The following is a 24,301-nucleotide window of genomic DNA, read 5'->3' on the forward strand; positions in this document are numbered from 1 at the left end:
CATAGGACCACACTTCACGTATCTGATAAAGTCAACTCTAAACTACAAAATCATGAGTTTACTCTTATGACAAGACATTTTGCTATTTTTTCTGCAACAATGTGTAACATGCCTATACTTCTGAAAAATGCATCAGTGTGTAACTAGTCTGAAGGATCACTGTTTAGTCATCAAGGCCATATGGAATTAATTCTGACCAGGGAGGACAATTAAATGGCTGCGTTGACACTTCTTTGGTTTGCTACTAATAGCTAAATGCAAACAGGAAGTTTACATTGAGGCTATGCTATCTGCTGAAGTATGGAGAAAAAGAAAGCATAATATTAGAAACCGTCAGCAATTCATGTTCTGTATTGTGTTTTAAATCCTGTGGATATTTAGGAGTAATAATTCTGTACATGTAATAAACGTATTTTATGGGAAGGATAGCTAAGTAGGTGTTTCGCTACCTAGTAAGCAAAGCCATACAAAAATCTCTGAAGTTAGTTGTAGAAAAAGCTGGAGGGAAAGTAGCAGAAGTGGTAGCTGGCACAAGCAAGAGCAGTAATAACACATTCTTCTCACCGTTAACCATTGATGTACTGTATACTCTAATATAATTTTGTATTATGTGAGAAGACAGCAGTATTATGTCAGCAGGAGACAGTCTACTGATTTAATGTTTGGCCAATTAAGCCACAGTAGACTCTTTCAATCTTTTATGTATTTCAGTTCTCAATATTCCCTTGTTCTAATCAAATAAGGCTATCAACCATTTCCCTATGAGAAGTGAGAAATTATAGCTTTGTTTGTTTCCCCAGGGTTGTCACTTAAAGATACTTCAGATCCTAAATATTTTGGTGGCTGCCACCTACCCAGTGTTCCACAATCACCAGATAATTAATATTAATGCACGTTTGTACCATGAGGGCACGAAGTGAGGCATTCTTGGCAGCTCCTTGAGATAAATGGAACTTCTTTCTCTTGGAGGACCGAGCCAGGTGCACTGTAAGATATTTTTATTTTGACTCATTTTTAATGGCCAGGGTAAAGCAGATTTGGGATTGCTGCAATGCGATCTCATCATTTTATCTAGGTTTCCTAAGCATAGTATTTATAGTTTCTATTTTAATGCCATTTCTTGCTCTAAACTGTTGGGATGGGATGGGCTAGAAACTGAACTCAGGCCATAGTTCAACATGGAATAGAAAGTGTTTTAAGTTTATTGATTTGGGTTTGCTTAGCTCTGAGACAGAGTGAGGCTTAAGTAATAAATGGGGTCTAACACAGCCAGAACACCAATGACATACTATTAGGTAAAATAATATTGGATTAACTTAATGTTAGTGTAGGAATCTGGAACTTCTTGCATTTCACAGAACTTTTCATTAGGCAGAATGGTAATGCACCAAGATCTCATATTTATTTAACTACTTATCTAGAGCAAACTAGATGATTTCAGTTATAAATATCTTAAACTCCACATGTACAGAGCTGATTCCTAGTTTGACTATAGTTATATAGAATTTAAACACATGCTTATCAAGACCCAAACAAACTCCAACGACTGATCAATTTATGGATTTAAAAAGCGAGAAAGTAAAATTGCTGGATAGAAGATTGAAAACAGACAGAGTGCATTAATATGTAAGGAAGGTACAGCACAGCTGGGCAAATAAATGTAGTGACTGTTAGCTAACAGGATAGTTTTAGTTTTAGTGAATGTTAGACTAGAATATCCATCCATTACTGTACCTCTGTGGATGACACTTGATATTCAGAGCACTCTGGAGGTTTACAAGGAGATGATGTTTTGCTGTTTATCAACCATGGTTTACCATAGTTGCGTGTTAAATGATGGGGTGTCTGTATGGAACAATGGCAAATCACAAGGGTGAAGAACAGGCGATGGAAAACAATGTCATGGAGAGGAATATTCAGATTATGAATACTGAATCTCACAGTAAAAGTCAAAAACAAAATGACACCAAAACAAAGCAGGAACAGTTGACAAGCATTCTATACAAAAGAGAATGTATGGTGGGTTAATGCTTCTTCATTTATTTATTTTTTCACTTTTCTAATTAGCTTACATGTTTTTTCCCAGGCTTGCACGACCGCTGCGATTGTAAGGGAGGAAACAATAAAAAACTTTTGTTAGCTTTCTTTGAAAAATAAAATAACCAATACCTCCCCTATTTGTTTTAGGGTAGCATTATTGCGAACTGTAGCAAGCTTGGCCTGATTTTATTAATTGCATTAAATTTCAGCTACACCACTCCAGTCATACCTTGGGTGTGCTGGCAGCAAGAGCTGATGTTGGAGCTCCTTGAGCAGGTGGATTTGACACAGACATGGATCTGTTGGGTGAAGCACCCCTTGAAGAAGGTCGTGATCTGCGTCCCCTTTGTCGGAAGGCAGCCATGCTTTGGCTAGCTCCGTCTGCCAAAATGAATTTCTCACGTAGCTCCATGTTCGTCCTCCCTTTAGCTAGAGGATGCGAAAGAGAGAAATCAAGAAGTCTGATTATTTCCCCAGCTGCCTGTCCACATTGCTGGCCTTGCTAGAGCTAAACAAACAGGCCAAACAATTCAAACACATTAGTGAGTAATGCATTTGTTTGAGACAAAAAAGTTCATTTGCAGAATATGCACATCTAACATTTTATGCTAGCAAAAGATGAACTGCGCATCTAACATTTTATGCTAGCAGAGATGAACTGCTGTCAACATAAATCAGCATGATAATGAAATGGCTCAACATGCTATTTGGTTACCAATGCACAGACTCAACCTGAAGACCCATTTGACTAATGCTACCACTGTTTGGATGATTCAGAAACAGATGCTGTCTACGATGAGTAAACACGGAGAGAAAAGCAGAAAACCATATTAATTCTAAGCTATATAGTAATGCAGTTGGGCAACATGCAATGACAAACAGAAACTCCCAAACTGTAAAGAAGTGATGGGATGCTTGGCACAGACAAACGCAGGTATAGAGGCAAAGGTGAGAACTTCCCACAAGGTTCAGATGCGTAAACAGGTTAGCATTTGGTTTTCTCTGTCTTAATGGCAATTGCTTTTGAAACACTCTCTTTGAGCGTGTCAAAGGAAATTTAGAAGCAAGCTCTCAAGCACCAGCCAGTGCAATAAGTGTTAAGGCTAAAAAATGTGAAACGTGAAGCATTGTGTTAAATATATATTTGTATATATCAAAGCAGAGTGGTTAGGAAATGGAAAAGAACATAAGAACAGGAGAGACAAAGAGAGGGGTTTGCCAACCTATAGTAGGCTGAGTGGTAATTGAAGAGTTTGATTCCGAACGTAACATTTTACTCCCATGATGATGAACTAGAAAAAATGACACAGGATATGGGTCATATTAAAAGAAAATTGTTAGCAGGAGAAGAAATCAATTACAGCAGTTGCATATGCAAGAAGATTCAAAGCTGCAGGCCAAGGACAGATCTTAAGTGATTAAAAGTTCTCGCTAAGTGTCCCTAAGCAAGGTCATGGAGTTTTCTTCAGCAAAAGAAACCACTCTTGGTGTAAGCTCAGCTGCAGACAGTCCCAATGTCATCATGTAGGTAAAAAAAGAAAGCAAGTGGTTTCTTTGCCACCTTCAAAAAGGGTTGTTCTATCTTCATACTTTTTAAGGTTGCATGAAATGAGGACACAGCATACCACACTGTGCTTTAATAGAATGAAACCTAGTCACCATTAAGACACCCAACAGTTTTGCATATGATTTACAGTTTCTACATAAGAGCTAGTGTTTCCATGGCAGATTTGATGAAGAATGCAATCTTACGTTCCATCCTTTTGAGACAGGTTTACCTCTGAAATTATGTTGCCCTTTGAAAGGGATTTTGTGGGTGAAGTACCCCACAAATGGAAAACAAACAAAAAAATTCAGACTCAGATTCAGTAATACTTAAAATCACAAATGAACTTCCCTTGCTAAAAATCTGTTTCAGAAAACAAATAATCTCTCTATATTGACTCAATTTACACATAACACTAAACCATGATTTATGTTAGTGATGAGCTGTAGTGAGCTCTGGACTCTCCCCCCCCCCACCTTGTCCTCCTCTGGTGTGGCCATGAGAAAGGATAAGAAGCTTCTGCTTCCACTTTTACAGTTTTGCATGATGTCCAAACCTAGACTGTGATTAATCTTAATTATGGTTTATTGAAACAAGTGATCTTCTTAAACTATGGTCTGAAGTTGGCTTGTTTAAATGAGTGGTTAAGATTAACCACATTTTGTCCAGATCCAGATGATAAAAAACAGAAGTTAATGCTTCATTGTAGTTGTGCTGGAGGAGGAAGGGAAAGGCATAAACTACAGTAGCAGCCATCACATGGGGGGTAAATATCATAATAGTTTTTTTGGAAATTCAGAGATCTTCCATATTTGTATACACTGGTGTTGAAGAACCCAATTCCTGTAATGTGAAGCTTGGTGATAATCAGCTGGAGATACCAGCTGTTGTTTTTTTTTTAAAGCAGGAACAATAAATATGTCAAATCAAGTATTGTTCATCTGATTTAGGTGGAAAATGGGTAGAATGTAGGCATCTCACAATATAGGAATAAAATAGCACATCTAATGTGTTATTGTAGGAGTCAATTAAATTCAGTCAGAATGCTACATTCCACTTTTGTCCTGTTAAGATTCTTCAGAGTAGAGTATGAGATGGGATGATGGAATCAGGTGGATTATCAATGCAGGCTGTGTAACTATCTCATTTATTCCTGTACGGCAGGAATGTAAAATGTGACTCAAGCATAACACAATTAAAACAGAATTGAAGCAAGTTTTCCACCAGAGGCACAGTTCACTCTTTTTCTCGACACTACAGGTAACATCCAGTCATATGATCTTTTACTAAACAGCAGGAATTTTAAGTTGTAGTTTCAATTGTATCTGATAAAATGGTGGCTGGATAAGTAAGCTTTAGCCTGATTAAGGAAAAAGAAATATATAGCCCTAAGATGCATGTATACCACCACAATGTTTACTTTTCAGTCTGAACTTGCAGCATTACGTTTAGAATTCACAGTTATAACTACAGAGAAAAATAATCTAATATATGCCCAATAATGTTTTCTGTAGCTACTTTTCATTTTTTTAGAAATAGAACACTATGTTCACCACCCCTTCTTAACATTCCTTTGTACCTTCACAACATAAAACTGGGTGATGCCCTTTATATTATTCCCTCTGGGATTAGCAAGTACTGTAGTCACTATTTTACTTACCATTTCCACTGAACTTCTGGAATTTTGCCCCCCAAAGTGATTGCTTCACTTCACCTCTTGGTGAGCCTAGCCCAACCAATCCCATGCCTACTGCATTCTATCAAAACACACAGCAGGCAGACCTAGCACCCAGAAATGATTCAACTAAACCCAGGCTACCCTCTTCTCTGAATCAGGTTCTAGACTTATAAGGCTGTTAAGATGCCACAATGAAATCTGCTTATAAATCTGGGCTCAATAGATTAGAATCCTTGGAAGATCTAGGCCACAAACCAGTGAGCCATTTTCCTCTTCAGCTGTTCACTATGAGCCAGGTTACATGTTACACTCACCATAAGATTGGTCCCACCACAGTTTCTGCTCTTCCCCCATCCCAACTCTGAGGAAAAATTAGCTGCTAACAACAGATAAAAGGGGAGATAACCAATGGACAGGGAAGGGAAGCCAGCACTTCCTCCTTTCCTGTATGTGTGGTTTCTGTGTTCCTGACAGCTTTTCATTCTGTTGGTGTGAGAGAGCCAAAGAAATTCCTTGCATGTCAAGCTCTCACATGGTGAATGCAATGCACAGCCAGAGTATACAGCAGAGCTTTCCAAATTTTTCATGTTGGTGACACACTTTTTAGACATGCATCATTGCGGGACAGTTTTGCATCATTTTACTAGCAAACCAGAGGTTAAACTAACCCCTTTCCAACTCTGGGAGCAGCGTGGGGAGCGTTCGTGAAACACACCTATGCACTGCAGCCAACACATTAATGGGTTGCGACAGAGAGTTTGGAAAGCTCTGGTCTACAGTATCTTCAGTAGGCAGTCCTTAAAAATAGCAAGATGTATATAAGTAGGGCATCGTAAGTAAATCAGTGTTTAACTAAACCAGGGATTTATACAGTTTACATTTCATCCTTCTAACCTCTACCACCCTACTTAATCCATGACAGCAGTTGTATATACACTATTAATGCGTTTAATAGTCATATGTAAAGAAGTCTTCCTACATACCTCTGCAAGGATCATTTTTCACTAAGAACTCATCAAGTGCCATCCATCCGCCTCCAACTCGAACCATAACAGTGCTCCGCAGAATGCGGACAAGACGGAGTTGCTGGGAGTCACCAAACTGCAGAAAGACAGCAAATCAAGCTCAAGGTTTCCTACAAGTTCTAAACAGCACGGTGCACTCCAAGCCAAGAGGGTTAAAATTAGCCACACACAATAAGCTCCTAAATCATTAGTAGAAAAATCACGAAAGAGTTTTGCATTATGCATATGGTAAAGGCTGTTTTCAAGTTGAATGCAACTGCATTAACCCAAAAGGTAGCAATGAGATTGGTGGGGGAGGGGAGGGAGGCAGAGCACAAGGGTATAATGCTGCTAGGTTTGATTCCCCCCCCCCCCCTTGATTCTTGAGAGCCACATGGATGTTTCTCAGATCTTTTCAAAGGAGAAAAATTATTCATGTAATACATGAAGCTATTGTATCATGGAATTGTACTGTCAATACTAAAACCTTCACTGATTTCTCCTTGCAAAATGATAAGAATATTTCCACCGAAATATGGATTAGAACTCATTATGAAGACACTGATCCATAGTACACATACCGTATTACAGTGATGACCACTGAGTAAGTCAGAAAAACAGACTTTTATTGTTATTTCTTTTTCACCATCTTGTCTTCTGGAAAGCTGCCCCTTAGAATAGCCACCAAGGGCTTTTCTAGGCAAGTGTTGTATCATGTAACAAATACAGTTTTTGTTAGGGATCCAGTTATCTTTCTTCAGGGATGCCCTTCTTCAAGGGATGCTTTTTTAAATTAAGCATTTTGTGACCATTCTCCCACACATTATGTGTATTTCTATAGCCAGTGTGAGAAGAACGTAAGAAGAAGGTGGATTAGGGCAATGGCCCATCTAGGCCATCCTGTTCTTACAGTGGCCAAACCAGATGCTTGTGGGAAATTCAAAAGCAGGGTTCAGGTACAACAACACTCTTCCCTCCTGTGGTTTGCAGCAACTGGTTCTCATAATCATTACTGCCTTCAACTGTGGAGGCAGGACATAGCCATCATGGATAGCAGCCTTAAACAGCCCTCTCCTCCATGAATTTGTCAAATCCTCTTTTAAATCCATCTAGGTTGGTAGCTATCGCTTCCTCCTGTGGGAGTAAGTTCCACAGTTTATGAACTGCATGAAGTAACTTTCTTTTATAAGCCCTGAATCTTCCAACATTCAGCCTCACTGGTTGGCCAAGGGTTTGAGTGTCATAAATAAGGTAGCTATTGAACCATTAGTGGCATGTCTCCATTTTTCTAGTAAATGTTTTTGTTGTCTGTTTTATCTTTTAGGTTTCATTTTTCTTACTTCATTAGATGCTGGCTGAACTCCATTATACTACCCCAACACGCCACATTTTAAAGTAAACAAGTAACTGGCCAGCACCAGCAAGACTATCCTTTGAACTCAAAGTAATAATGCTGCAATTCTGTGAATACTTTATATATGGGGGGGGTGGCACTTGAAGGCTGCAGACTCCATCTCCCCAATGCTAGAACTCACATCTTCTTCCAGAAGGATAGTCTCCCCAACTTTAATGATGCAGTAATTTTCAGTTGCAAATACACAGCTTCACTAGCACAAGTATTAGTTTAGAGTTGGGGGGGGAACCCCAAACAAAAAACCCCTCACATGGTGAGGGCAGGATCTGGCATCCTCCAAGGGTCTAAGGAGAACAAGTGTGCAAAATTGTACTTCTGCTGCACTTTGTCAAAAGCAAAGTTTTAAAAAGTAAATGCTGGTCCTTCAAAGTGTTTAGTGAAGCACATAATTAGTGCTTTGGAAACGCGGCAAAATCACTTAGGTCTCTTATAGCCTGTCCACATGTTCTTATGCAAGTAGTTTGAAAGCATAGCTCCACTCTTTGAATGTAACATGCATTCCAGACATACTTCCTCTTAACACATATTTCCTCTCTCCATATTGGTTTTATAACTGGTTTTGGTTTTAAAGCATTAATGTGCCAGTTATGCAGAAAGCACCTGAAAAGGGGTGCTCAAACAACATTCTTTCCAAATGTTACAGCGCGCACACCACACACCAAGTCTGAGGGCTCTTTTATATGTACAAGTAGACAATCACTTACTGAAATGTGAAATAAATAAAGAAAAACAACCGATTCCCAAAATATCCCTCCCAAATATCCTGGGGCCTTAGCAAAATTCGTTGGTAATCTAAAGGACTCATTACACTCTGTGCTTCATATATTAGTACACATGGTGAAAATCTCTACACCATTATGGCATTATTTTCAGGCTCATTCAAGTGGCTCAAAGCCTACTTCACCCAATCCATTAATGTAAACACATGTTTGCATTTGGGGCAACAACATGTTTAGCCTTAATCTGAGATATGAATGAGCCTTCTGGCAGTGGGCACAGACTCTTCCCTCTTCAACATACTGCAATAAGCCAATAAGTCTTCAATTAACCATAATTTCCTGGTATGTCCAAAATGGGAAACTAGATCCTGGCTTGTTCTGAACATTGCAGCCATAGCTTCCCAGTTCGGATGTAGTGGGAAAGTATGTTTCGTTGAAGGCTTATTGCAGCATGCAGAGAAGAAAGGAGGGAAGAGCAATGCAAGGACAGAGTGTGTGGGCAAACAGGCTCATGCATACTTTGGTTTCAATAAGCTGATACAGAATGATCTGAGCCAGGCCAATAGGGAACTAAAATGTAGCATAAGGATGGCCACATGAGTTTCTCCTTCACTCTTTATATGCACATTTCAAATCTCCTTTCCATGACATTAGTGTCAAATCACTAATACATAAAGTGCCTCCAATAATTCCAGTGAACGTCTTACACTACCACTGCAAAACGCTATGAATCATAGCTAATGTTGTCAGACTGTAACTGAGAGACCTGGCTCAGCTGGCAGTAAGGTTTCCATCAGCAGAATGAGGAGAGAAGCAGGTTTGGGATATTTCCCCCTTCCCCGCTGCAGACCCCCCCCCCCTGTCTCACTAAATCTGCCATGGAGGGTCCAACCCTGTGTAGAAGATTTAAAAGAAGGGTTGGCTGCAGGGGGGAGGAATAGCTCAAAATGGCTCCCCCCCTTTCACTGCCAGAAGCTTTACTATCAGCTGTGTTGACACCATTGGATGCAACTCTGTACCTTTACATTCCACACTGTAATAGGAACGTGCTCTACTCTTTTCTTTTCCTGCCATTGTGATTCATCCCAAACTGCTGCGTAGCACATCTGCAGGCCTGACCATTACAGCAAATGGAGGAAGGGAAGGACAACCAGACCAGGGGAGAAAGGGCGGGACAAGCCATGGCTGCCTCTCTTCTAACTGTACTGTGCAATTTGAAAAGTGCACTAGTAGACTCCAGGGTTACAACCTTTAAATCTCAACCAATGCAAAAGACCTCACTTTTTCATATTATCAACCCAACTCATCCAAATCTCTTGTCCACCTCCAACTGATCCTCCATTGCAGGTAGGATCTCTGAGCCACCCTGTTCCTGGGAGAGAAAAATAGTCAGAGGGATTCAGCACTCACTTAGCTCGGATTACTGTGATATGTAAGACCAGATTCTTCATGTGGGTACCTATGGGCATAGTTGTCAACTTTCCCTTTTTTATGGGAAATTCCCTTATTCCAGCGCCATTTCCCATTGCAAAAAAAGGGAAAGTTGACAGCTATGGCCGTTTCCCAATGCAAAAAAAGGAAGGTTGACAGCTCTGCCTATGGGGAATTCTTCCCAAAGATCTCACTAGAATAAAATGCCGGATTTCATACTTGGAAAGAAGCTATGGTAAGCACTACTTGTTTTACAGCCAAATCATGTAACTGAGTTTAATTTTTCATGTACCTTACTGAGACGCAGCTTAAGCAAAGGGAGAAAGGCATGTTACTTTTGGGAACCAAACAAGAGGAAAGCATATAAAGTTAACAAATCGAGAATACCCAAAGTAATTAGTGGCTGAAGATTTTCTTTCTTTCTTTTTTTACTCACAATATTTTATGCTGCAGCAACTGTATTTTCTGATGGTCCTTTGGGGGGGGGGGAAATGTGCTCAATTGTATATGGCAGCTCCTGAATAAATCTGGGGAGATTTCCCTTTGAGCCAATAAAGCCTGGGAGATTGTTTTGGGAAACCCCGTCTGTCACCATTATGACATTTTGTGGCGCTTACCATTCCCCGCCCCCCAGTTCTTCTTTCCCCAAGTCCATTTAGGTAATTAACTTCTACTACTGTTGTGCCAAATGATCCCTAATCTCAGGTGTCACTCTGCTGCGGTCAGGAGCAAGCAACCTGCCCCAGTCCCCCAACTTCCATTTGGGAGTGGAACATTTCTCTCCCCATTTTCCAGACTGCACAATGCTTCATCTCATTCATTTAATGGTGCTGAGGCAAAGCCACACCCACCCTCCCAAAGAAAGCAGGAAAACAAACTCCCTTCACTGCATCATCTAGGAAATCAAGAACACTGTATCATGCAAAATGGGAGTGGATTTAGAATTGGGAGCAAAGTGGGCTAAACAAAGGCAAAAGTTAAGATTATATAATGTATTAGCATGGATGGCATGAGAAGGAAAATTTAGCTTATTGTACTCATTTCAGAGTAGGTGAAACTTTAAATCATGAATGGGATTTTTTTACAATGCATAATGTTGAGTAATCTCATTCTAAAAATCTATATAATCTTCCTTTAGTATTAGGTCTCACAGGGAATAGATTCTAAGAAAGGATGATACAGCAGAATCTCAGTTTTCGAATGTAATCCATTGCAGAAGACTGTTCGACTTCTGAAACGTTCAAAAACTGAAAGCGGAAGCCTCAATACAATAGGGAAACTCAAAAGAGAAGCCGCGTAGCATGTTCAGCTTCCGAAAATCGTTCAAAAACCAGAGTGGTTACTTCCAGGTTTTTGGTGTTCAGGAGCCGAAACGTATGACAACAGAGGCATTCAACAACCGAGGTTCCACTGTACTAACTTCAAGAAGCGAGAAACAAAACAGAAATAGGCAGTCTTTACCTGGGATGCAGTCTGCATGGTGCCCAATGGCACAGTGATGGTTTTTATGGAAATGCAATTTCCCTATTCAATTTCTAATTGAATGTCCTTTTTTGTTTTTGGCAAAAGCTTTAAAAAGTACAAGGTCCTGGATCATCTTACAGTTGAATGCAGCACGGAAATTTAAAGGATATTCCATATATGAATTACAGTAAAATCTTAACAGCAATTCCAGTGTGTAAACCACAGGAAGAATGCCCAAAGGCATTTGCACTACCAATTAATGCAGTCTATTATCTGGTTCCCTTAAAAGTAATCTCATTAATGAGGCAGCAGCAGGCAAAAAAGACAATTCCCAAAACAAGGAAACCAGTTAAGCATTTCCAGAGAGGCATCATAGCTGACCAACAATGAATTAGCTTAGGGTGAAAGGGTAGGGGAGGACAAACCACTGCAAGCTGAAATGATGATGTATTAAAATAATACTAGGAACTCCATAACACATTCCACTGTTTATACCTGATTTCCCAGGAAGAACTGACAAGAGATGGAAAATGGGAAAAAGACATAATTAGTGTAACAGGAAATCCTCTAGAACACACTCTAACAGCACATACACATTCTAAATCTTCCAATTTAGTATGTAGCTTAGAGATGTGCAGATAACATCAGCTGTCTGGGCTGTTAATGCTGTCAGACCTGACTCCTATGACACCTATCTATTGCTTGCTGTATAATCTCATTTCCTTCCGTCAATTTCTCAATGGAAAATGATATTGCTGAATTGAAACGAAAGAAGGGAACAACAATTTGGCAGAGCCCCCCCTTGATATCTACTGGTTTTTCTGGCACATTTTCTATCTAGAAAAAGGAAAGCATGCTTCAATGAAATAAAATTCAAACAAACAAACAAACAAACAAACAAACAAAAAAGACAGGATGGTGATGACAGTACAAATTTATTCAAATATGTTTGGAAGGCTAATACACTCCCAAATGTTTGCTCTGTTGGAAAAAATAATAATTTTAATTCAGATGTTAATGAATGTTCTACTATAAAACCTTGAAAGCTGTAGGTATAACTCAGTGCACACACGGAATATATGTAACAAGCATTAAGCTTTGTTACTTGGAAGTTTCATTGAAACCCAGGCTCCTTTGGAAAGTTATTTACAATTCCAATGCAAGAAAAGATTTATTGTGACTTCGGTGGTATAATAGTAGGTTTTCTTCTTCAATCACAAACTAAAGGATCAGATGGAGTGATTAAAGAACAGCTGTGGTGCATGAGGTGGGGTCCTGCCACTGCGGTACCCTCTTGGCTGCAGTGGTGCTGCTGCTTGCTGGGATGGGTTGGTGGGGGCAGAACAGAGATGAAGGCAGGAGACCACTGGGTTGACAGCAGTGGTGGCCACAGGAGCACATGCATCTGCACCTACCACTGCTACTTTGCTGCCACCTCACCCCAGACAGCGATAGCACCTGCAGCCAAGAGGGTGGCACAACAGCATCATCTCACTTCATGCACTGTGGCTGGTGAAAAATGCAATAGGGTCCAAAATGATGATGATGATGTTGTTGTTTTAAAAAATAAGAAAATACATCAAAGTCACACTATATTATTAATTTAGTTAAATTACTCCTTTGCAGAATAGGGGACTCTAAATCCAACAGATAACATGACTGTTTTCTATACTTACTCTGTACTTGTTATCACCAATCTGCTCCACTTGGAATCGCTTTGCACATTTACATTTTGCTACCTGCCTTGTCACCTGTCAAAACGACAATCAGAAGCAAATTATATTAATTGCCATTTATGGTAAATTGTGGAATCAGGTCAAGAAAACAATGGGACCAAAAGTTCAACATGCAATTCCAGAGAAAGATACTTTAACAAAGAGGCGGGGAGGGGGGAGGGAAGTAGAGCACCTCATCTTCAATTTTGTCGGCATCTGTCAGAGGCTTATACGCATCTTTGTTTGGATGAAGTGCTGCTACAAACTCGTAATAGTCAATATAGCCATCACCATCTCTGTCAAAGATATCCGCTACTGCACTCATTTCCAATCGACTAGTAGGAAATTCTGCAGACAAAAAGAACAGTTCACATTAGAATAACCAACTCTTACCTATGACCTTTTGGTAAACTGATGACTTACTAGCATTCCGAAACTCTGAGGAATTAAACTTAATAGGCAAAGGATCGAACTTTGCTTCATAACTTACTTGAAGAAAGAATCCCATCAATAAATTCCTGTCTGGTTATCTTTCCATCCTGATCTTTATCTATCCTCCTAAAGAAGTCCATGACTCGAGATTTCTTATGGTTCATCCAACGCATATACTTCTTCCGCCAAATATCAAAATCAAAGTTGGCAAATTCTTTCAGCTTGAGACAATAGGAAAAATGGAAAAAAAGAGGTGAACTGTCTTGTGAGATAGACATATAACCATGATGCTAAAGTTCAGAGCAGATGTTAATGTGCAAACTGGAAGCCAACCTTAGGAGTCTTTCCCTTGCCCTCCCCAAAACCCCATTCCCTTTTTTTGAAACTAAAGTATGAAGGGGGCTTACAAATCCTTAATCATCACTATGATCACCTTTCAAGTAACTCTAAACCATGGCAAACTGACAAGGAAAGTGGTGAATTTGTTCTGAAGGGAGTACAGGGAAAGGGGAAGGAGCATACACCCCAATATTATGTCTACACAACACCAATGGCACTCCATGCTGATGTCTGCTTATGTGATATACCTCCGTCACAAAAAAGCAATGGAGAAATTAACATAATTAATGTAAATTGCTTTAAATATAATTAATGTAAATCACTCTGAACTACCTTTGTAATAAAAGTGATAATAATAATAATATTATAATAATAATGATGATGCACGAGCAGGGCCTTCACATAATTGGGTGTTGGTACGCACTGACCAGCACATAAGCTACTTCTGCTTGGTCAAAGGAAGGGTATCTGCCTGGTCCTCCACCACACAAAGAGGAGTGGCCAATAAGACATGAACCAAGGCTTAGTTATAGCAAACACTGTTAATGTTTTATCTGCTGTTTACAGACCTCCTCTAATCGGTCTAAAGCATCATTAAGTTTCCTTCTTCTTTCCAGAGCCAGAAGCCAGACTTGCTGCCATTTGCTGACCAAGAGGTTCACCCGTGGATTCTTGGTTTCAATCTGAGCCTGTGCACCTGAGGGATACATGCTTGGTGTTGGGGAACGCTTTCCTGTTAAAATACAGAAAAATGTACTGTACTTATGATTTTCAAGGCAATGTAAAAAAAAAGGTAACATAGCATACATGCTTGTTTCTATAGGAAGAAGGGAGAGGCCTAACAACTGTGATTCCAGGTGGCATGTAACAAAAAGGTAGGTTTGGCTTTAGGGCCACAGGTTCCTGACCCTGTAGACAATCCTGTCAACTTCATAAATCAGAAATAGTAAGTTAAATTCTGACAGTTTATACATAATCAGTTAATGACTAAAGGCAATGATATATGTGATACCACACACACACACACACACACACACACACACACACACACACACACGAGAGCATTACTTACTTCCTCCTCTTCCTTTATCCAGTACAGGAATATGAGAATGAATTGGACCAGATTCAGCTGCTTTCCTTTTATGGGTCTTAGTAACCTTATCCACATCAGGCTGTTTTCTGGTCATTTCCTCCATGAATGTCTGCAATTAAAGGGTGGTTGCTTTGGCTAACAATGTACAACAATAATTTGCAACATACCCTATTTTGTGGTACAAAGGTTCTGATCCAGATGTCTGTGGGATCTCCCATGTATGCACAGAACACCTACTTCACATGCTGATTTCTCTCATATCTAGATTAGCATCTACATTGGATACAGCATCTCCTTGCTATCACCTGAATGCCTGTACAACTACCTTGTCTGACAGGTGCATGTGGATGAGAACGACAATATGGGCTGTGGCTTCTTGAGCTACATGCTCAGGTTAAAAGAAAGCACTTCCACCAACATCCAAGTGTTCCAAAGTGCATGTTTCTCCCACAACAAGGATATTGATCTCATGTCCCAAATAGTAATGACAAAGTTCTCCTAACCGGCTTGTCGACAAGGAAAATACTCAACTTTGACTTTATGAAGGAACTATGTGGTCCCAGAACAATTCTAAGGCATATTGTAGAATGTAAAGTTGAAAACAAGCAATACAGTATTATCTTACAGTCCAGCTTATTTATTGTTTTCAATTTCTTTTTCTTTGCTGTCCTGTCTCTTTATTCTAAGGGAGAAATCAATTGCACGGTGAATAGGTGCACTGGTTTGCTGTGTACAAGAACAAAGCAGTTTTCCTTAATATTGCCTTTCTTCACCTTTTACCAGAACAATGCTGTACAATACAACAAAACAACATAAATAAAAACAGAAGGCTATGTGAACCAGAACCCTTGTTTGATCATGTGTCCAAAGCATGTTTTTTTAATTGTTTATTTAAAAACCTCTGTTCCACCTGAACTTCCAAAATATGCATATGCACATAAGTACATTGAAGCTGACTAGTTTGATCATAATCATAGCAACAGCCCTCTTACCTGATGCTCAGCTATGAGTGCCTTAACATCATCAATCTCCTGAGGAATGACTTCCTTATCTTTTTCACTAAGTGTCGTCTCTGCCCACTGCAACCAGGTCAATAATGCTTCCAACAGCTCTTGATTAGCGATAAGTGCAGCCAGGGCCCCTGCCAATCTTTGCTGATGTTGCTTTGCCCATGCTAACACCTTGAAAAGAAAAGTATGCATGATATTCACATTCACACAACCCAAGGCTTTGGGTGCTCCATTACTTTCACATGAACAAATTTGGCTGAATTATCAAAGGACTGCTGAGCAACCACACTGGTGAGCTGTGTGAGTAGAAGCTGGAACTCTTTGCACCCCATGAAGAGTAGTACAAAAAGAGAAGTCGCTGCCTTTTTACTGTGATCCAAAAGTTTCTAGCAGCACAGAATTGTTGTAAAGCACTGCTATGTTTAACAATTGGGTATTTACTATGTGGTAACATTTTGAGAATTATCACATAATACTCCTTAATCCTTGACAAATGGCTGTAGTGGTTGGTGCTGATGGGAGTTGGGAGTCCAACAAATGTCTGTAGAACCGCAGGTTCCCTATCCCTGTTTCAAAGATTAACTTCTAATTCATTGTGATTATCTTTGAATGTAAACTGATCTGGGGAGTGTTTTACTTCTTCCTCAAGAGACATTTGCAAAGGAAGAGCCAAAACCAGCCATTTACACATGACAGCATGAGTATGTTAAACATTTTGCTCTCAACAGCTGGATCGTTTCCTCACAATATAAGTGCCTTGCTAATTGTCATTTGTGTTCCAAGCTATCAAAGACTGATTATTATTACCAGAGAGAACCTGCTAGAGATGGACTGACCTCTTCAAACCTTGCTCTGATGATTGTTATCCAGTGCTTAATGGTAGTGATGGAGTCTGGGTGGCAGATAGCCAGGATGGCTTCTCCCATACCTGTGGCTTTTGTTAGTTCAGCCTTTTTTTCTTCCAGTTTTCTCATGAATTCCTAAGGCAGAAACAGTGATTTCAATTAGCTGCTGGCAGTGGTTCAAAGGTAAGATCCAAGTGATTTCAGACTTTGCTGGCTTAGCCAAAAAGAGCAAATGCCTACACTGGATCACTCAGCATCTGAGTTGATCCAGTGGCAGGGAAGGAAGAAGAGAAGCAAAGCATGAGGAAAGTTAACCACTTATTAAGAATATTTTAAGATCCACTGTAGACTAAGGGCTAACTGAAGAGACAAGATTCATGCTGGAGTCTGCAATTCAATACTGCAATATTTATGCACACACACACACACACAACTTGGTGAGACAGCACTACTTAGGTGTCATAGCAAGTTAAGTGCTTCTGGACATGTTTCAGAAAACCCAGTGGATTGGTCATTTAATCAAACCACAAACTCTACTCAGAGCACCTCTACTCAGTTGTATAATTGGGTCAGCATATATTTATGCAGACTTCTAGGGACCATTCACTGAATTCTTGTACTACAGGATTCTAACATGTCAACTGCAGAAGTAACCGACCTACTGAGCTATCTAAACCCCCTTTAGGCCAGACTGTGTGTTGGATCAGGAAAAAGTGTTCCTTCACTCAGCTCTTCTGGCTGAGTCAGCCTTCTGCTGCCTGCTGAAGCATCCAGGGATAGTGGGGGGTCCTGATGGAGGGAGTGGGCAGGGCTGTGCTGACTTGGGATTCACTGGATACCAAGCCAGTTTCACTGCTATTGTGTGACAGCATCAGGTCTGGACTGGACCCGATCATCCTTTACCCTCCACGCATCTTCCAGTATAGTCACCCTGAGTAGCAGGACGTGCAGATATGGCAGTGGCCTCGCTGCTCCACAGAGCCCCACAAGTGGGAGGATGGTGCCCTGAACCAAGAAGAAATCAGGACCTATCTATCTGGGTTACAAACTAATGCCAACTTCCCTGCTGCACTTGTTTCCTGCTTCCTGTGGATAAGGAATACTCTATTTGTAAGGTGACAAAACACAATACAGTCTTTACTGTGATGGTCCCTGCCCCTGCCTCGAAATTCCTCCACTGGGATATGCAAAGTTAATATTTTTCCCTTTTAATCAGGTTTTGAGCCCTCCTGGATATTTTGGCTGCTGTGTTCTCTGCTGTTGTTTTAGACTATATTCTGTATTTTATTGTTTTTTACTGTGCACATTGTAAACTACAGGCCCTAAGTCATCCTATGCTGATTTGGAAAATCAGAAAGTGAATTAAGGATATATAACATTTTTACAAGAGAAAAGATTTATGTGACTTTTGAGTGGTGTAGGAGGTGGACTAGGGTAGAGAGAGCAAGAGCATAAATTTCTTTCCCTTCTTACCCAGTTTAATGCATTAACCCACTGTGCCTATTGGCCCCAAAGCCCACAAGGAGAGGTAAAATCTGAATTATCTAGGAGACCTAACCTCTATTAAACCAAGTGCAATTTTTTTAAAAGGGTAATTGGTTGTGAAACTGAGCTTTTCAATATAAAATAAAGGGCTGAAATGCCTTCCTTGATAGACTGGCAGTCAAATAACCCCACCAGAGTAGGGCAAGAATTTAAAAATGTTGCTATACAAAAAGATCCCTATTAGACATTTCCTTCACAAAAACAAAGGGGAAAGCAGCAGAACTAAAGTATGTGATATATTTAGGTTTAGATAAAAGTATGTTTGAAGATACTCCAAACTCCACATTGTGTTAAAATGCGTCTTCACTCACAACTTCTACAGCTTGTAAATTTTTAAAGTATGGTTTACAATTTAGCTGTCGTTATTGTACGTTGTTATCTTGTGTTTACGTATTGCTTGTTTTGCCTAGAGAACTGTGCGTGTGAGGAGAGAGAGAGAGAAAAAGAGAGAGAGAAATTTGCTTTTTCTTTGGTGAAAGAAAATCCAAAGACAACCATCTGGAGCCTGTTCAGAGGGAATGACAGTAAACAAGATATTCTCTTCTTCGTTACCAATATAGTGTCTGGCAGCCTTTCAATGATCTCATTGTATGGTAACACATACATGAAGACTGGCCAGGAAAAAAAAGGTGGAGCTGGAGGAGTAGCTGCACAAATGGCCTGACTCATAGCGTAGACCGTTACCAAAAGAAAAGAAAAGAAAAGAGAAAAAAGGGGGGGGGAGTGGGTTGGGAGTGGGGAATGACAATCCAACTGGAAGCAATAAAACGATGGGAAGAACTACATGTTACAAGACACAAAAACAGCAGCTACACATCTCCTCCTCAAAAATACATATTAAAACAGACCGCATGACATGATGTTGTTGCATTGTGAATTTCCCCACTCCACTTCATTTACCATAATTACAATCTCCCTTAGCATGCAAATCTGTCTTAGACTAGAGTAAAAAAGTAATGATCTGCAACCTTCTGCATGTCTTGCTCTTATCCACTACCTGTATAAATGAACTGCCAGTGGTGCGCTAGCCTGGTGGGTAATTGTGCAGGCCTTGTTCAACAGAAGGGTATAATGACTTCATTCTTACCACCTGACTTCTATGACGGGCACTATAAATATTTAGCCAATTATCCACCTTCTTATGCCTTTGCCCTGAAGTCTTTCCTGCTAGCATTTTTTTTTCTGGAAGAGAAGGTTCAACCCACTGGGAAAGTGGCCTACTGGGAGTAATAGGAAGAGAATGAATTTGCTACTAGAATTCTGCTGAATCTGACTTCTTGGGATAGAGAGGACTGATTGCCTGGGACATGGTCTATGACAAGACTCCAAGGGGTATGATAGGTTCTACTGCAGTTTAATAACAGTGTTGCTATGAATATCAAGAATTTTATCATGGTTTGGGAAGGAAACATTTAAAGAAAGTATACTGATTTTAAGGTGCTTTAGCTGCTTGAGTTATCAATCACCCATCAAAAGTTTCCAATTTAAATCAGCTGCAGACAGCCATGTATAGGAGGGAATGATCCACGAGCCCTTATTTCTAGGAAAGAAACTAATTTTCAGATACAAATAAGCCATACATAGTTTTATTTTATTCCTACCTTTTCATAAATCTAGTCTCAAGAGCCAGCACTGGCTCAATTATCTAACTCACCCGATGCTGATCTATTAGAGTACGCAGAGACTCTTCATCATCTGGAAGATTGCCATGGAAACGAAGGGCCTGTTCAGCCTCAGCCAGCCATTCCAGAAGAACGTGCACAACTGAGTGGAATTCTTCCGCCTGTATAAACGAAAGTGGAAAAGAAAGTGGGGGGGGGGGGGGAGAGAATGCTGTAAAAGGGATCTGGACTGAAAGAGTACAATGCTGGATTCCTCCCATGAACAATGAACCTGTGCCCAGATTGGTGGAATCATTTATCATTCAGCAATGAAGGTACATTAACTTTCCATTAAGGAATCTGACATACAGCACTCTGATATCATGGCTGTAAAAATGTCACATTCTTTTTAAAAAGGATTTAATAAAGCCCATAGGCCTGTTTGTGCATGCTTTTAAATATATGATTGATAGCATATGTGAAAGTGGAATTCAGAGCAACCTGCCTTCACACTGACAAATTATCAGGTGGAATCATGCTAGTGAATGATGTTAATTACTTTGTGGAGTGGGGGGAGCTAACTGAGGCATATAGATACCAGCTTTTCAGAGAGCTGAAAGCAGTATCGCTGTAGAGTTGCCGCTGCCAGATACAGCCTACGCATGTTCATTATGTGTGTGTGTGTGTCTTGGTCTTGCAATAGTCTTTGGTCAAAATGATTTTTCAGATTTGGGTAGTGCTTTAAGAAGTGTCAGAAAAAGGCTGAGCCTCCAGCTTCAAGTGGTGCAACATGAGCTAGTGCAGTATCTGTGTGTGCACTTACTGCAGACACCTAATGGACAGTGCCCATAACCACCGCATTACTCTCCCTCAGGAGTGTCTGGAGGAGTTTGGGAGTTGTTTTGAAATTATTTTCCCGATATCTTTTTAGTATATGAAAGCAGCAAGGCTTCTGCACATGTAACTCTCTACAAAGGAAAAACAGAATGAAGTAAAAAAAAAAAAAGAGCAACACTGGCCTATCTTTCTCCTCATGATTCAGTAACTTTTAAAGGTTTCCTGTAGGGGAGGCTATTTGCAATTCAGTCTAGTCAAGAGCACCACTCCATTGACATGGCCTTGTGAAATAGCTGCAATTAACAATGAGGACTCCTGTTTCAACTTTAATGTCTTTTGCATAAGCTGCTTTTTGCTTATCTATCCATCGCTTCACTGTGGACTCCTTAACTTATGCAGAGCCTGGTAGCACAGGCATGGCACAGACAAGGCCCTCCCAACCCATGCATAGGCTGCATCTGATTGAAATAAGTGTAATCGGTTCATTCTTCACCTGGTGGAGGGCTTGTTCCAGTCGTGTTTGCTTGGAGACGGACAATGCACACACCGTCTCCCACCGAGTGCCCAGTTCCTGCATTTGGACCTTAACCCAGGAGGAATCATCACGACTACCTTCTATCAGTTCACGAGCAGAGCGTTTCAGTGCCTGGACGCTGCCTGTCCTTTTCCCCAGTTCCTTCTGGAACGCCTAAGCAAAGGAAAGAAAGGGTTCCTTCTATTATCTCCCCAAATAATATAGTAACACAGCTATTGCAACTATGGAGAAAGTTCCTTATTATAGACTTAATTTGTAAAGAAATTAAACTTAACTGAACATTATTTTGTTTTGTAATGTGAGTCCCATAAATATTTTCATCCCCCTGTCTGGCTTTGTTTTATTGAATCCTTGCTACTCTACCATATTTGAATTTTCCCTTCACTTCTTACAAATCAATAGTTCTACATATATTCTGAAAGAAACCATTAGGTCAACAATATCTTCCTTATGCAATGTGGGATCACGTGAACACTGCCAATTAAAAAAGAAGACAACATATTGAAAACCCCTGAAGCTTTCACTAGGAATCTCTAGGCACACAAGGAACTGAAAACTAGTGCAAGCTTTGATAATGTGGGGCTCCTTCACTCTCCCTGCCCCCTTTTTCACTCCCTATACCCTGATCCAGGGCTCCACATCTTCTGCTGAGACAGTTATTTTTTTTGTCTCAACAGTTCTATATGTGCAAAAGCATGTGCCCACAAATCTCTTGCTTCCTTTAAAAGACATGGGGCAGCCCTTGCAGATGGTGGAACATGTGAGCAGCAGACTTCCTGCACCTTTAATAAATGGATTGGACTAAAAAGCTAAGGCTGCTAATGCTATTACCCACTGCTTCTGAGAAACTTTCAAGATCATTTTTAGTTCTAATAATCTGAATTACAATCTGCATGAAGAAAAATGTAGCAGATCAACTTTCGCACTGAAGACAAGTTTCAGAGAAATCTTGTTCGTTGCAGTCAGCAAGCTCTTTCCCCTCTCCAGCCAGTTTTTATACCACAGGCCAAGGTTTTTAACCTATTGAACAGGCTCATCAATCTTTCTTAAAAGTTACAAATTGACCCAACAGGCATTTACTCAAAATGCTTTGAACAGCTTGATTCAAAATAATATGAAAATGACTGTAATTTTGTGGCCATTACTTTGTGATTATCTATTAAGTTCATCACTAAATCAATGTCTCCGTGCACAGGCTGATCTTCGGCCAGCTGCGGTTCCACTTTGTACAGCCAATCTATGAGAGCTTGAAGAGCATCAGTAAATTGCCCAGAAAACAGCAGAGCTTCTTCCAGTTTGTTTTGTCTGAAGTAGGAAAACAAGACAGACACAGTGAAAAAAAGGGGGTAGAGTGATTTCAGATCTACAGGCACCCTATGCCCATGCACTAAGCAATATGACTCTAACACCACAAATCTAGGTCTTTTAGGATTCATCCTACCTCCTGCAGCTTCCTTCATTTACAGCCACTCCACAGTGACAACATTTCTGCTTCTATCATGCCAATTACTAGTTCCCACTTCCTAGACCCCTTGCCCTGCCTCCAATCAGTTGCTATTCCAGGGACTACATGCTTTTCCAGTTGTCCTCTTACCACCACCCCTTCCTCTCTTCCAACTGGGTTGGGGGAGTTTTCAGAGGTAACAATAAACAAAACAAAATGTTCTGGCTTTATATAGCTCTCTATCAAGACCAAGTGGAGGAGCCAAATGAATATATTATTCATATATTCAAGAGGCAAGAATTGAGCTCAAACCTAGGACTAAAGGAATATACAACATAAAGAAAAGTGTGTAGGAGTTGTACCATGCACTTCCCATTTCACAGGACACTATCTTCTGAAATGGAGCGCTAAACCATCCCAGAGACTTTGGCTGAATATGAAATGGGTCTCCTTTGCCTCCAGCCACCCTTGGAAGAACAAACCAATACCTATTCTGCAGCTGGCTTATTCTGAGATTTAGGCTGTTGTACACACTCCTATTTACTCTGCATCCAGTGCATTTCCAATGCTGGTTTGAGAAGCAGTGTACACACGATGCTAGAGATAATCCACACCTATCCTTTATCTAGCCTGTCATTCCTTATTAAATGCTGCATTTCTGATGCCTTTTCCCCTCCCCAATCAGCTTCATCTTAAGCGAATAATGTGTACACAGCCTTAAATACTCTAAGGGATGCAGAAGTGGAGCCAAGATCCTACATCCTCTGCTCAAAGTTAGACACTCATAATTTTACTCTGACCAGGGACATTCTCTGAAGACCAGCTGGGGAAAGGAAAATGGGATAAGGAGACAGTGACCTAGCTACTGCTTTACAGGGCCTCTTTAAAGTAAGATGCACAGGTTTTTTGTCTTACCTTTCTACAGATTTCCCACATACTGTATCCCATTTGTCTCTGAGTTCACTCAGCATATCATCCAGTTTCAGATTGTCATCAGCTAGGGAAGTTTTTTCTTTCAAAGCACGTCCACTTCTATTTGTGGTGTCATACACAGAATGTTTAGCTCCAAGAGCCTTCTGGAAATCCTGTTCAAGAAAGGGACCCAATATGAAGCACACAACACACATAACCTACACAACTTACTTTGTGCCATTTGGAGACAAAGACCACACTCATACATCATGGTACGCCATAAAGCATGGCTTACAATGCATGGTTGAATTATGCCCACTTTACTCTTCCCATCTCATGTGCAGAGGAAATGAATCAGCTACGATCCCTGGCTTAGTGTGACATCTGAACCAGGGGTCGTGGTTTGTTTCTCTCCCAACAAACCACAATTTTTAGCTAAGCTCCGCTTTTGGCTTAGCAGTCATGGCTTGTTGACAGTGAAATAAAGCATGATCCCAAAGCCAAGGATCAGGGTTTCAGTCTTCTGTGTATTAGTAGGGAGGAAAAAAACAGCCCAGCTAGGCATGTTCATGGTCAGTCAATATCTAAGATTTGTCAGATGTGTGAACAGGGCCAAACACAATGAATGAGATTTTCATACAAACTACATTTAGCAAGGAAATATCGTGAAATGTCACCGGGACATTTAGATTCCAGA

At 40.3% G+C, this 24,301-nt stretch overlaps 1 protein-coding gene across 1 annotated transcript in view; it reads right to left on the minus strand.

The window, feature by feature from the left end:
- Positions 1 to 24,301, minus strand: part of DST (dystonin) — a 292,631-nt gene that overhangs the window by 3,592 nt on the left and 264,738 nt on the right. Inside the window, exons 81-95 of the mRNA XM_033143180.1 lie at positions 23,608 to 23,777; positions 22,394 to 22,553; positions 21,207 to 21,401; positions 19,930 to 20,058; positions 16,722 to 16,865; positions 15,868 to 16,056; positions 14,855 to 14,984; positions 14,352 to 14,515; positions 13,502 to 13,664; positions 13,205 to 13,359; positions 12,973 to 13,047; positions 11,792 to 11,809; positions 6,248 to 6,365; positions 2,270 to 2,469; positions 1,735 to 1,845 (exon numbers count right to left, since the gene is read on the minus strand). Coding sequence (XP_032999071.1) covers positions 1,735 to 1,845; positions 2,270 to 2,469; positions 6,248 to 6,365; positions 11,792 to 11,809; positions 12,973 to 13,047; positions 13,205 to 13,359; positions 13,502 to 13,664; positions 14,352 to 14,515; positions 14,855 to 14,984; positions 15,868 to 16,056; positions 16,722 to 16,865; positions 19,930 to 20,058; positions 21,207 to 21,401; positions 22,394 to 22,553; positions 23,608 to 23,777 — 2,121 coding nt within the window. The remainder of the gene's footprint in view (positions 1 to 1,734; positions 1,846 to 2,269; positions 2,470 to 6,247; positions 6,366 to 11,791; positions 11,810 to 12,972; positions 13,048 to 13,204; positions 13,360 to 13,501; positions 13,665 to 14,351; positions 14,516 to 14,854; positions 14,985 to 15,867; positions 16,057 to 16,721; positions 16,866 to 19,929; positions 20,059 to 21,206; positions 21,402 to 22,393; positions 22,554 to 23,607; positions 23,778 to 24,301) is intronic.

The sequence above is a fragment of the Lacerta agilis genome, chromosome 3 (assembly GCF_009819535.1).
Source record: "Lacerta agilis isolate rLacAgi1 chromosome 3, rLacAgi1.pri, whole genome shotgun sequence".
Lineage (NCBI taxonomy): Eukaryota > Metazoa > Chordata > Lepidosauria > Squamata > Lacertidae > Lacerta > Lacerta agilis.